Raw genomic sequence first — 13,786 nt, forward strand, 5'->3', positions numbered from 1 at the left:
ACATGAACAGGGTTATCTTTTCTCCTAACCACTCTCTTTTCTCGGTGTGGTTAGTTCACAAATTAATATATCCATTCAGGGTGTAATGAGATTTTGTCTCATCAAAATGACACCGTCCGGCGCACGGCGTGGCTTAGTGGTAAAGCATACACATAAGCTATCAACCTGGGGCATTTACTGAATGACTTCCTCCTTTCTCTGCTCTTCTTCCTATAAAATACACATGAACAAAAGCCACTAGGGCCACAAAATATATGTAAGAAACTGACATCTATTTTACAAAGCACTATCCAATTGCCATTAGCATCTGACTTCTGGAGAAGTAAGTGTAAGCTATTATTAAAAGCTGATGGATGCTGTAAGCTTCACCATCTGTTGCTTCTGTGTTGGAGTATGTGCACAGGCTTTTACAAAAACGACTGCAAAGCAACGGAACATGTAATGGATTTCTCCATATTCTACTCATAGTCCTGTCATGGAAATGCATCTTTATGACTCCAATAAATAGTATCTACCAGCAAGAAGTCACTCAGACCAGTTGTCCCCTGGTCTAAGTGACTGGTACCAGTCCTCGGATCATGGGTCACAGCCTATCATGTTTCATAGTAATCAACTCGCCCAAATAAGGATTACAACCAACATAATTAGCAATAGGGTGCAATTTAACATTTTTTCAGAAAGCAAATGCATGATTCAACATTATTATGGTACATTTCCCAGATAATTCATGAAAATGCCATGGTTTAAGTACATGGGCATGAAATGGTTTTGTTCACAGCAGGGGTCCCCAACTCATGTCCTCGAGAGCTACTGTCCAGCAACTCTCAAGGCTCTCACAGTCGTACTGTGAGTAAGGTGGTCTTCACACACATTGTCCGTGAACGTTTTGGGATTTCATTGTAGAGCATACCAAATTCCTAAATTTCTCATGACAAATTCCTGCATTTCCCACAATTTCTGCCAAGTTCAGACGAACCTTGTAGCTTTGAAAAAACCAAAGAAAAGAAGGCTTTGTATAAGGCCATTATACCATATTAGGGGAGAAGAAGGGGAATACAATATGCTGGTGAAGGACATGAAGATGATAGACAGTGAGAAACACTTAGATTTTCCAAATATTTTGCTAAAACCTCATCTCATCTCAACTAGTTCCTGTAAACCCAACATCATTTATGGTTGAATTTGATTAATTGAATGCATCATGACACTTTTAATGTCTATGTGGATCCTGAGTTTTTAAAAATTGATGTGAGTTTGCTGGCCAATTTAGCCTTTCGACTCAGGGTGTCTTGTGTGTGTGTGTGTGTGTGTGTGTGTGTCTGTGTGTGTGTGTGCAACTGAGTGGATGGGTGTGTCAGGCCAGTGAAGAAGAGGAACTACATAAAGACTTGGGACCCGAGGTCTAATTAATTCCTCTTGCCTACAGGTTATTCAGGTAAAACAATTACACCTATAATCTAGTTTTTCAACACACTGTCTTTGCAATTAATGCTATTACCCCTCATGTACTAATGAAGCACAGAACAGCAGTAAACTAGCCAGGGTCTTGGTAACGGGACACGACTTAAGAGACGGAATTATGAGGGCATGTGCGTGTGTGCGTGGGTTAGAAAATCAATACTACTGCATGTAAATCACGCATGTATTGGTGCCGACAACATTAATAGTGTTCCAAATGGAAGAGAGATTGAGTTTGCCGCAGGATGAATAAAAATATCACAATGGGCAAGGTCTCTATAATTACTTGGATTCAATTAAAGGCCTTTTGAGCAGGTGGCTTAATAAGCTTTCAGCCTCTCCTCTCCACTGTGCAGCCTAATGAGTGTCAGTCAGAGTCAGGAGAAGATAATGCTCCTGGCCCCAGGGCCTTCTATTACTTCTACCGTCTGTCTTCACCTTCTACCATCAGGCCTCAGGTTATGGCTGTGACAGATATATCTGCCTGTTCACAAACTCATTCACTGCTTGACACTGACGTTGTTACACATTTAACATGTGTTGCACAAGATGACATAAGGATAAAGTATCCAACTTTTTTTTGTACTGAGCTGTGCCAAACTTTATAATAAGCCAGTCTGGGCAGATATTTAATGTCTGTAAGTCAGTGAAGCACAGAGTGAATTTCTCCTCTTCAAGTGTGTCATTATATCAAGTAAAAGTCAGAAAAATTACTATAAGGATTTGGAAGAAAATGTATTGATTTCCATGTAATAAAAAAGTTTCCTTTAAGTTGGACTTTTGGGATTGATTGGGGGACATTTAAGAAATGTTAAAGTTCAAACAAAATCTCTTGGATCTTGGTAGAAAAAGTACCAAGACAGCAAGACTATAAAATATACCTGATAAACTAAACTTAAAATAAATTCCTATGAAGCACCAAGATTGTTGAATTTACAAATAAATACAAAAATTAATGAATGGCTAAATGAAGTAGTTTGGCAAAAACATTAACAGTATATAAAAATATATCATATAAAATGTAAGAAAAAAAAGCTTTGGACTATTTTTCAATATTGCAAATATTTATTTATTGCATTTTACTTTCAGCTCATGATACTTTATCAATATGTCACAATCCATATATAGTACAGACCAAACGTTTGGACACACCTTCTCATTCAAAGAGTTGTCCTTATTTTCATGACTATGAATATTGTAGCTTCACACTGAAGGCATCAAAACTATGAATTAACACATGTGGAATTATATACTGAACAAAAAAGTGTGAAACAACTGAAAATATGTCTTATATTCTAGGTTCTTCAAAGTAGCCACCTTTTGCTTTGATTACTGCTTCGCACACTCTTGGCATTCTGTTGATGAGCTTCAAGAGGTAGTCACCTGAAATGGTTTTCACTACACAGGTGTGCCCTGTCAGGTTTAATAAGTGGGATTTCAAGCTTTATAAGTGGGGTTGGGACCATCAGTTGTGTTGTGCAGGAGGTGGATACAGTACACAGCTGATAGTCCTACTGAATTCACTGTTAGAATTTGTATTATGGCAAGAAAAAAAGCAGCTAAGTAAAGAAAAACAAATGGCCATCATTACTTTAAGAAATTAAGGTCAGTCAGTCCGAACAATTGGAAAAACTTTGAAAGTGTCCCCAAGTGCAGTCGCAAAAACCATCAAGTGCTAAAAAGAAACTGGCTCACATGAGGACCGCCCCAGGAAAGGAAGACCAAGAGTCACCTCTGCTGCGGACGATAAGTTCATCCGAGTCATCAGCCTCAGAAATCGCAGGTTAACAGCAGCTCAGATTAGAGAACAGGTCAATGCCACACAGAGTTCTAGCAGCAGACACATCTCTAGTACAACTGTTAAGAGGAAACTGTGAATCAGGCCTTCATGGTAAAATAGCTGCTAGGAAACCACTGCTGAGGACAGGCAACAAGCAGAAGAGACTTATTTGGGCTAAAGAACACAAGGAATGGACATTAGACCAGTGGAAATCTGTGCTTTGGTCTGATGAGTCCAACTTTGAGATCTTTGGTTCCAACCACCGTGTCTTTGTGCGGCGCAGAAGAGGTGAACGGATGGACTCTACATGCCTGGTTCCCACCGTGAAGCATGGAGGAGGAGGTGGGATGGTGTGGGGGTTCTTTTCTGGTGACACTGTTGGGGATTTATTCAAAACTGAAGGCATACTGAACCAGCATGGCTACCACAGCATCTTGCAGCGGCATGCTATTCCATCTGGTTTGCATTTGGTTGGACCATCAATTATTTTTCAACAGGACAATGACCCCAAACACACCTCCAGGCTGTGTAAGGGCTATTTGACCAAGAAGGAGAGTGATGGGTTGTTGTGCCAGATGACCTGGCCTCCACAGTCACCGGACCTGAACCCAAACAAGATGGTTTGGGGTGAGCTGGACCGCAGAGTGAAGGCAAAAGGGCCAACAAGTGCTAAGCATCTCTGGGAACTCCTTCAAGACTGTTGGAAAACCATTTCCGGTGACTACCTCTTGAAGCTCATCAACAGAATGCCAAGAGTGTGCGGAGCAGTAATCAAAGCAAAAGGTGGCTACTTTGAAGAACCTAGAAAAGAAGACATATTTTCAGTTGTTTCACACTTTTTTGTTCAGTATATAATTCCACATTTGTTAATTCATAGTTTTGATGCCCTCAGTGTGAAGCTACAATATTCATAGGCATGAAAATAAAGAAAACTCTTTGAATGAGAAGGTGTGTCTAAACGTTTGGTCTGTACTGTATATGTAATTTTTTCATTTAAATTTCAAACTTATGTGTTGTGTATTTATTTTTTTAATTATTCATTTCTTTATTTCATTAATTTATTTAGTCAGAGAAAATGTAAAGAGGCAATCCTAGGGGACAAAAACATCTACCAAGAATCAACAAGTGATAAATTCAGAAATGAAAAAGATTTAATTATGATAAATATATTATATTTGATAAATAAGTTTAATAAGATAATTAAAAGGAAAAAATTAATTACATTTACAGTAAAGGGAAAATAGTACAAAAATAAATATGGCATTAAAATTAAACAAATTTATATAAGAAAATTGCTAAAATAATTATATTTAAATAAATAGGGATAATGACACATCAATCAATTTTTGATAAATTTAATACCGTACAAATTATCTAAAACTCCTAATTTATTTAAATTTTATTAATTTTATAAAAGTTGAACTATATTCAATGCTTTCAGTCTTTTTAGTAAGTCTCCAAGAAAGGTCCCTGCTTTTCATGTTTTTCTTTTCTTACAGTTAAAATATAATGTTTAAGCTAAGTGAGAAAACACATTATTAAAATGCTTGGTTTTATTGCTGTGTTTCTTAATAGAGTTGCTAAAATGAGAAAATCCAAGAAATTACAAACTTATGAAAGCTCTGCTAAATCATTTTTAGGAAACACTGAAGCCAAAAAAGATTACAGTATTTATTCAATTTATTACAAAGATAAAGCTATTATTTTGGACTTTGATGTTAGAACCGAAGACATCGATCTACTACTCTAAAAAACAAAGAAAAAAATCATCACTGAACCCTAAAAAGCTCTCTGCTCTTGATGAAATGTGTCGTCTACACTGTAAATACTGACTGCAGCTTTATTTGTCCAGCAATGCTTTAAAGGCATGTTTTGGATGCAGGCTGAGTAACATGCAGACATTTTTCTGCTCTCTCGACTTGAGGAGCTCAAGGAGAGGGCTCACTAAATGATGTCTGCTCTATCTGCATGTGTGTCCGAGCTGTAGGTGTGTGTACGTGTAAGGCCCTGAGACTGTATCCCAGCGTGAGAAAATCAATGCATCCGCTGTTACACGGTCCAGTCCATCAACGTCCTTTCTCACTGTTCCTGCACATATGCACTCTGCACAGCCTGACTCCCTTCCACCCTCTCTTCATGCAGTCTGGAATATTGATGTGCTCTTTAAGAGCCCTCCTTTCTGTCTGTGTCACCATCCATCTACACACCATTTCTAACCACACCATCAGACGGAATGAAAACAGTTCAGCACTTGCTTTCCTACCGTACAGTGGTTTACACAATCATCGCATGGGCTCAGATGGCATTCCGCATTTCATCATCTTCACGTTATAATGAGGCAATATTCCTCTCTAGTGTATGTCAGTTTGTATCATTTTATGCTATTAATAAATCAAACATTCCACATTGAGTGAGACATTATTCTCATACCCTGATGTACTTCATTAAGGCAGGAAATCCACTGACATAAACTTTCTTTTTTGTGGGCTCTTCTGCTTTCATCTGCACCGGAGGAATTTCTGTGTGGGTGCACATTTTTGTCTGTGTGGTCATGTCTACAAGCTCTCATCAATGCATGTCAGATAAAGAAACAGAAAGCTGACTTAGTGTGTGCATGCGCACCAGCTTGGGGTTGATTATCATGGAGTGAGTGGCAATTAATGTAACACTAATTAGAAAAGCTTTTATGTGATGAGGACTAAGAAGGGGCTGCCGGTTGATCTCCAGAAAAGCTGCAGGAGAGAGCGTGAGAAGAGCATAAGACGCAGCATGTGTGGCTTGATAAGACAGTAGCCATAATGCAGTTGACACAACATGTCAATTAGTATCTCGCACAGCAGAGGGGGCTGTCTCAGAAAGGTAAATTAAAATTCTCTTTCTTGGGATCCTGATTTGGGCAAAGACCCAACACATCAAACAAACAGAAACAGAAAAAAAAAAAACCTTTGAAAAAGCCTATCTCCATGACATTGATGTTGATATTAAAAAACATGGCTAAAAATCCTCAACGAGTATACAAGAAGATTACTAGCTCCAAATCATTCTGGCAAGATCGTTTCATCTCTCCCAACTGTGCCATCATATCCGAAACAAGGAGAAAGGGATAACTCTGCTCCTCCAATCAGCCTCCTCTGCAATATTCCTATCCCAACACTAATGTTCTGTTTATTGCAGTGCATCAAGAGTAAAATAATTTATTTCTCAATAACAAGGAAACATTTACATCTTGGTTTCCAATCTTTTGTAGACAAGCCATAGACATTTGTTTTATACTGCAATCAAAAAAATAAGTATTGACTATGTTAATGTTTTTCTCAGTACATACATTGGCATTAAATTAACCCCAAATCTTGATAACAAAAATCCAAGTAGTCAACACACATAAAGAAATCAAAAGTAATTAGTCCATAAATTAGGTTTCATGTAATTCAGTGGAATGTCTCAGGGAATACGTATTGAATTCAATCAGAAAGAAATCTGCAAATAGGCATAAAAAGTCAAGAAACCAGCTGAAATCTGTCAGTATTCAGAAAGGAATCCTACCCTCTCCAGTGGAAATTAGTATCTAATGGTTTGGTTCAAACTAATAGCCTATAAAAGGGTTTCTCATTACAAACGCACTGTACAAGAAGCATCCAATGATGTGCCAAAGCAAAGAGCTCCCTCAAGACATTTACAACCTTATTGTTGCAAACATATTGATAGCACTGGTTAGAAACATGTTTCTAAAATTCTACATGTTTCAGCAAACACAGCTGAAGTCATTATCTTGAAGTGGAAAGGATGTAATTTTACAATGAACCAGCTACAACCCGATGATTCTCACAAGATTTCTGACAGAGGAGACTAAAGAACAATCAAAAGAGTTTTCCTAGAGCCAATGGCTACTAACGGAGAGCTTGACCTCTTAAGCCCCAGGGGTTTTTGTTGAGTTTGTGCTAGAAATAACCTGCCTAAATTTAATTGTCCTATATTGCTGGGTTCTTGCAGGATCAAAGTGCAAAAAGGAACTTGAGAGCCGCATGGTGAGTAGAAACATTTGAATGATAAATGAACTGGGAAACGTAAAAGGAACATCTGGACACGGAACATAGGCAGAGAGACGGCGATGGAACGGTCAGGTAAACGGTGGAATCCAGTAATCAGTGACAACAACCAGAGAGCTTATATACACAGGGAGGAGTGAGGAGAAAGACATGGCAAGCAGGTGAGAGCTATCAGGTGAAAATGAGCAACAGCTGAAGAATAGTAAAGCAGGGAGCTGAGCGAGACAGAGAATAATAGCAGGGGCAGAGGAAAGAAATCCCACAGAATATAATAAATAAAAAAAACAGGAGAATAAACCCTAAACGAAGCACAAAGGAATGAGCTGATAAGGCAACATCTAACAACTGAGCATTGAAAAAAAAACAGAGGCATGCAATAAAACTCAAAAAACATCCACAGATCATGCCACTAATTACTAAATGTAATTTCAGAAAATACAAACTCTATTTGAATAATCATTTCTTAATAATAATGTTTTTCAAATGCAAGTGATAATTCTGGTCTTTCTTCGCTGCTGGTTGAGAAATTCTGGGTGGATTGTGACAAAACGTACATGTTCTGTAAGAATCTTTGAGATCTCTGCTTTGAGCAGACATGCTGGCCGTGTGTGTAGAAGCCATGCGGTGAACAGCTGAGACTGAGTTTTGCAGTGACACAATTTTGTGGAGTTTGTTTGAATTCCTCCTCACCTCCCACAGTTTAACAATGTTTCCCTTTCCTCCATGACACATTTTTTCTATTCTGCTCTCCGCATTCCCTCCTCTCACCATCCTCCATGGTGTAATCTTAGGGATTGTGTGGTCTCTCGGTGTGAGAGGTGATGGGTAGAGCAGGATGAGCGTGATAATCTGCCACACTGGATTACAGCCTAATCTCTAATCTCTTTGGCCCTCCTCTGCCAGGGGACCACCTCCACTGTGCCAATTTTATTAATCTGAGCTCCCATGCATCAACAGCTTAGCTCTGCCCATTTTGATTTCCTAGCTTTCATCAAGCGTGTAATGCAAAAAGAGTTAAAACAATACAGTGTTGTGACGTAACACTTCCAAGTCAAAGTATGTGACCTCTGTGCAGTCTATAGAAGGATTTAGTTACCGATGAGAGTGTTAATCCTTAAAATGTGAGGATTCATTAAGAATAGTTGCTTCAGGGATGTCCAAGGTAGTCTGAATTGCAGAGTGCTGCAGTTTGGCTCGCACTTTTCCTGTATAAATGCCGCACATGGGTTTCAACTGCCTCTGATGTAATATCCATCAGAGTTAGACCAAGCATGAAGGTTGCTGTGCCCCATCTGACTTCATGACCTGAAAAACTTACAATTAATGTTCCATATCATGAGGTTAAATTGGGGCTAAAAACTCCTCTGGAAAGATGGCAGCAGGCAGGATGGAGAAGAGCAATTCCAGCCATGTGCTGGTTGAATGGGGCACTGATCAACATATAAGGCTATCTACCTTTTCTGATAAATATGTAATCTGTTCAGTGTTGATTTGGTTTTTGATTTTTAAATTAGATCATTCAATGTGTTTTAGAAGCAAGACAGCGTTCCAATGAAAAAGAAACTTACTGAAATTTGTACCAAATATTTAATTTTAGTATTTTGGCTCTTAATACTAAGAAAAACAACACTATAAACACTTCAAAACACTATTTAAACCATTGTAGTTCATAGGTTTTACAAATGCATTAAAACCATAAACTGCAAAAAAATGTTGATGCAGAAGTATGCAAATACAAATTTGCTTGAAAGTTGAAGAACCATGTAACCCCTGAAACCAGTGAGCTAATGAAGAATCACACACATTTATTGGCACTCCTGGTGAATATTTGTTTTTTTTGTTGTTGTTGTTTTTTCTACACATTATTAAAATAATTTAATGTCTTATTGCACAAGCATAGTCTAAGAGTCTTTTTTAAATCACTTTAATTTAATGTAAATTAAAACTAAACAATTTTTGGCTCAATATTGGTGCAGCTAACAATTACTTTAAAATAAATGATCTGAAGCCATTTTTAAAAATTTATATTTTACTTTTTATTTGAAGATAATTTTTAGTAAACGATTCATAGTAATCTATGACTTCCTGCTTTCCTGGAGGTATAAATATGACACGACACAGAGAACACAGTGACCTATTTGTTTTAGCTACTAGTCACTAAGCTGGACAAGAATCCATATTTATCTTGCCACCACTCACAGTAAGGAGGAAAACAAGGAAGGTAAAAAAAAATATCCACAAAGCTCGCTGTTAGAGAACTAAAGCAAAGAGTAGCATCCTGGGGTCACCAAGCCTGCATAACTAACATAACTATTAGACACTTTCTACATGTCATCTGTTTTTTTACGAATGATGCCAGAAAAATGCAACTGTCCTACCATACCTGGAACCATGTGCTGTTGTCAGAAGAGATATAGGTTGACCTTTGTAGCAACAAGCATGTTTACATATTCATCTTTTTTTTTTAGAAACAATGGATAAATACTTCACCTCATAGCTACTGTTAAGCATGGTGAAAGATGTGTGATGCTATGGGCCTATTTCTCTACCACTGGCCCTGGAAAATGTATTAAGGGGCATGGTCTCACAAACACTTTGGAAACTTTTTTATTAAAAATAAATAGAAAAACTGAAAATGGATTAGCATTGGGTCTTACAACAGTATAGTAATCCAAAGCATATGACCAAACCAACCTAGAAATGGTTAATCAACAAAATACACCTCATCCTATGGGTATTTTAGTCCCCAGACCTATAGAAAAATGCTGGGGTTAGCGGAAAACAAGGGAGAATAAGAGAGGACCCCGGACGCTGGTTGATCTGGAGGGACTGTGCAAAGATCCTTTTGTCTGTATGTTCCAGCCTATAAAATGTAATAGAAGACTATGTGTTGTCCTAATAGGAAACTGTATTGACTTCATATCTCGTGAGACATATAGCCCACTAATGGATTTATTTTTCTGATCATCTAAGACAGCCCCATAACCTTTTCACATACATGCATACAGAACCTCCGCTAACAGCTGCCTTTTGAGGAGAATAGGGGAGCATTTAGTTGGCATTCAGCTCTGTGGTAAATGACTGCAGAATTTATTAGCTCTGGCTCCAATCGGAGTTGACGGGAACACAACAACAGGGTACACATGCTAATTTTCAATGAGCCTGCCTTGCCCGGGGGGCTACAAAAGTGTGCTTTTTTTTCTTTAATGAAACACAAATTAACTGACCTAACATCTCAGACTTTGAGCTCTAACCCTCAAAGTGACAGCAACAACTCACAGAAAATAAACAGGACTGATTGATTTTCCCTTCTCTGCAAGACAGCTGGCAGCTCCGTCTTTTCCTGCTGTGTGAGGTGGAATTTCACTGCCCAGTCAAGATTAATAAACCCATCAAATTATCTCACAAAGTTCTGATGGTCAGAAAATGCGGCCCAACACAGCCGACAAGATAGTGTGTCATGCCACCCCTTCATGTAGCCTTGTCCTACAAGCTTGTGTACTGGGAGGCTGTGGTACTGGTTGTTGGAGGTTTCCCAGTTCTCATTGTAGCCCTGAGTACTGAGGTTAAAGAACTTACTACTGGCAATGGGAAAAGATTGTTTTTAGTTTTAGCTGGTACACCTATGTATTAAATAGCACACTTACAGTGCTTTCCAAAAATACTGATATGGTGTTATGATGTTAGCCACAAACAAGTATATTTTATTGGGTTTTTATAAGACAGATTAATGCAAAGTAGTGGACAACTGTGAAGTGGAAAGAAAATAAAACATTATTTTCAAACATTTTACCAAATAAATATCTGATAACTGTGGCGTTGATTTTGATAACCCATACTAATGCAATATTTTTTGCTGCAGTTACAGCTGCAAGTATTTTAAAGGTCTGTCTTTACCAGCTTTGCATAACTTGAGACTGGATTATTTGCCCATTCTTTACCTGTATTCAGGTCTATTCATATTTACATAATCTCTTAGCAGATTCCATATCTTTGTAAAGAAAAGCATCTCCAAAGCATGATGTTACCACCAACCTGTTTCTCTAAAAGGATTTTGTTCAGGCTGATGTGCAGTGTTTCATGTGACCTAAATAATAAAATATTTTCTCTTGAGCACCTTCTGCAACACGGCTTGGGGCAAATAGGACTTATTGGTTTCTTTGAACAATGGCTTTGTTCTTGCCACTTTTCCAAAAACAGCCAGAATGGGGAAGTGCACGACTAATAGTTTTACTGTCAACAGATTCACCCAGTTGGATTTTAAATTGGATTGATTAACATTAGACAAATGTAAAAAAAAATGTAATCTGGCACGATCCAAAATAAAGTCAAAGCCCAGTCCATGCACATTATTATTTGTTATTTAAACTGTGGTGAAACTGACCATTTATATCAGTCCTTAGTGTGACAATGTGTACAGTATTACAATGCAATATATTATGTTTAACAGAAATAGTGAGAAAAGACAAAGAAAAAACAGATGTACAGCAAAACTGGAACATTTTTGCTTTTAGGTTAACCTGTTCAACTTTAGGTTAAACAGGTTTTACATCTGCTTTTAGGGTGATCTGTTTAACCTGTTTAACTTAAGCAATCAGTGGAAAAGTTTGTTATCAAAACCACCTCACATTCCCATTCCTTCTTATAAACGGCTATGTGGACTATCCTAAGCACAGTGTTTGATTTTGATGTATTAGAATAGAAACAGCCAAAGATACCTCTAGTTTACCTCACCCCACTGCTGCAGATTAACTCAGTCCATTAGAGGGCAGAAAACAGCTTTTGATGATAAAAAAAACACTTGCTAATATGCAAAATTAATATGATCAGCAACTTTACTGAAAAAATACTGTATGCATGTGTCAAGTTACAGATAAACACTATTCAAATAGCCATAGGATGATTTATAAAGCCAGGCATTTCGGCTGACTTAATACAGTTGTCTGGAAAGTACAGGTTACCATGGAAACATACAGGTGGGTCAGATTAACCTAAACGTATTTTGTGACACCGAATGACCTTATTTGGTGAAATCAACTTGCTATATTCACACTTACACTTTGTGTGTGTGTGTGTGTGTGTGTGTGTGTGTGTGTGTGTGAAAGAGAGACCTCACCTCTGTCACCCGTGTATGTGTTTTCAGGGTTGAGCGTGTCTAGCAAGTGGACGGAGCTCGTAGGTCTGATTTTGCCACGTTCCTCTTGCTGATGGTCCGCTGAGCTCAGGCCATTTTCATACAGCTGGTTCTCGCCGTGCCGCAGATGCCAGGTCAGGCCTAACAGGTGGACTGCTGCAGACACACACACACATAAAAAAAGTGTGTCAGCCACAGGGAGAAAAGAGAGGGAGAGATAAAAGATCATTATTCAAAGCATGCAGAGGGGTGTGTCTGAATCTCGCTTAATGCCCATCTTAGAGCACTCACTCTCTTTACGCGCTTATTAGTGCCAGCAAGCAATGGACAATTAGTAAATACACACAAACGCAGAGGGTGTCACACACAGATTGAGCTCGTGCACCAATACGTGCGCACATGACCACTGAACGTAGCAGAGGTGGGGAATTAAGGCAGATTTTCAGAGCCGGAGCCCAGGGCCGGTATTAAAGCGTTAACACAGTCTTTTATGCATGACTAATGATGCTTTGAAAGCTGCTGCCGATTCACAATCCATATGGGGCTTTTAAACAACAAAGGGTGAGGAGGATACAGGATTCCTCCTCCCACTTGTAAAAGTGTTTACTAGGACAACAATCCTACATGCTGTCAAATAAGAAAAACCAACACCATGCCCATTAAAAGAAATTAATTAGCGTCTTGCAAGACTATCCATAAAATTAAGCATTTATCTTTGTCCGACCAATCGAGAGGTACTTTTCACCAGAGACTGTGCCTGGAAACTGCTGTAGTTTTGCACTTTGAAACAATCTGTAAAGGTTAGGTGGCTTTGCTGGTGGGAAGAACAAAGCGAATGAAATACATCATTGCAGGTTTTTTCTGTCTTGACACATTTGGAACATCAAACAAAAGCAAAGACTGGAATCACAAAGTTGTGATGTGCTGGTGGCAGTCAGAGAATGGCTGCTGCATGCAGATCAAGGTGCAAAACTTCTAAAGACTTCAAACGTCTCCGCCGTCTACCGCCGTCTACCGCCGCCTGCCTGCTGATTGCAGACGCCCAGAAAAAGCACTCGATGCCGGCTTGCCTCAAAATGGCTGTTTAGAAAAACAAATCCCAAATTATATACGGGAAAACCTACACAATCACATCGTCCCATTACTGCATTCTCTTTGCATGTGTGCAAGCATGGATACCTCTCTGTACACACACGTGCACACCCACTATCTCACCCACACTAAATCCCCTGCTGATGAGGAATGCCTAATTAAACCTCCAGACAGTTCAAAGCCATTTGCAGTTACTTTCCACTGAACAGAGGGGAGCAAAGAAAAAAAGTGCTATTTTTCTTGCAAAATACAGCAAATGAATGATGAGTTCCAAGA

At 38.6% G+C, this 13,786-nt stretch overlaps 1 protein-coding gene across 1 annotated transcript in view; it reads right to left on the bottom strand.

The window, feature by feature from the left end:
* The window catches only part of tenm1 (teneurin transmembrane protein 1), a 311,171-nt gene that overhangs the window by 162,367 nt on the left and 135,018 nt on the right, over positions 1-13,786 (bottom strand). Inside the window, exon 5 of the mRNA XM_047354352.1 lies at positions 12,401-12,574. Coding sequence (XP_047210308.1) covers positions 12,401-12,574 — 174 coding nt within the window. The remainder of the gene's footprint in view (positions 1-12,400; positions 12,575-13,786) is intronic.

This window comes from Girardinichthys multiradiatus, chromosome 23, assembly GCF_021462225.1.
Source record: "Girardinichthys multiradiatus isolate DD_20200921_A chromosome 23, DD_fGirMul_XY1, whole genome shotgun sequence".
Taxonomy (NCBI): Eukaryota; Metazoa; Chordata; class Actinopteri; order Cyprinodontiformes; family Goodeidae; genus Girardinichthys; species Girardinichthys multiradiatus.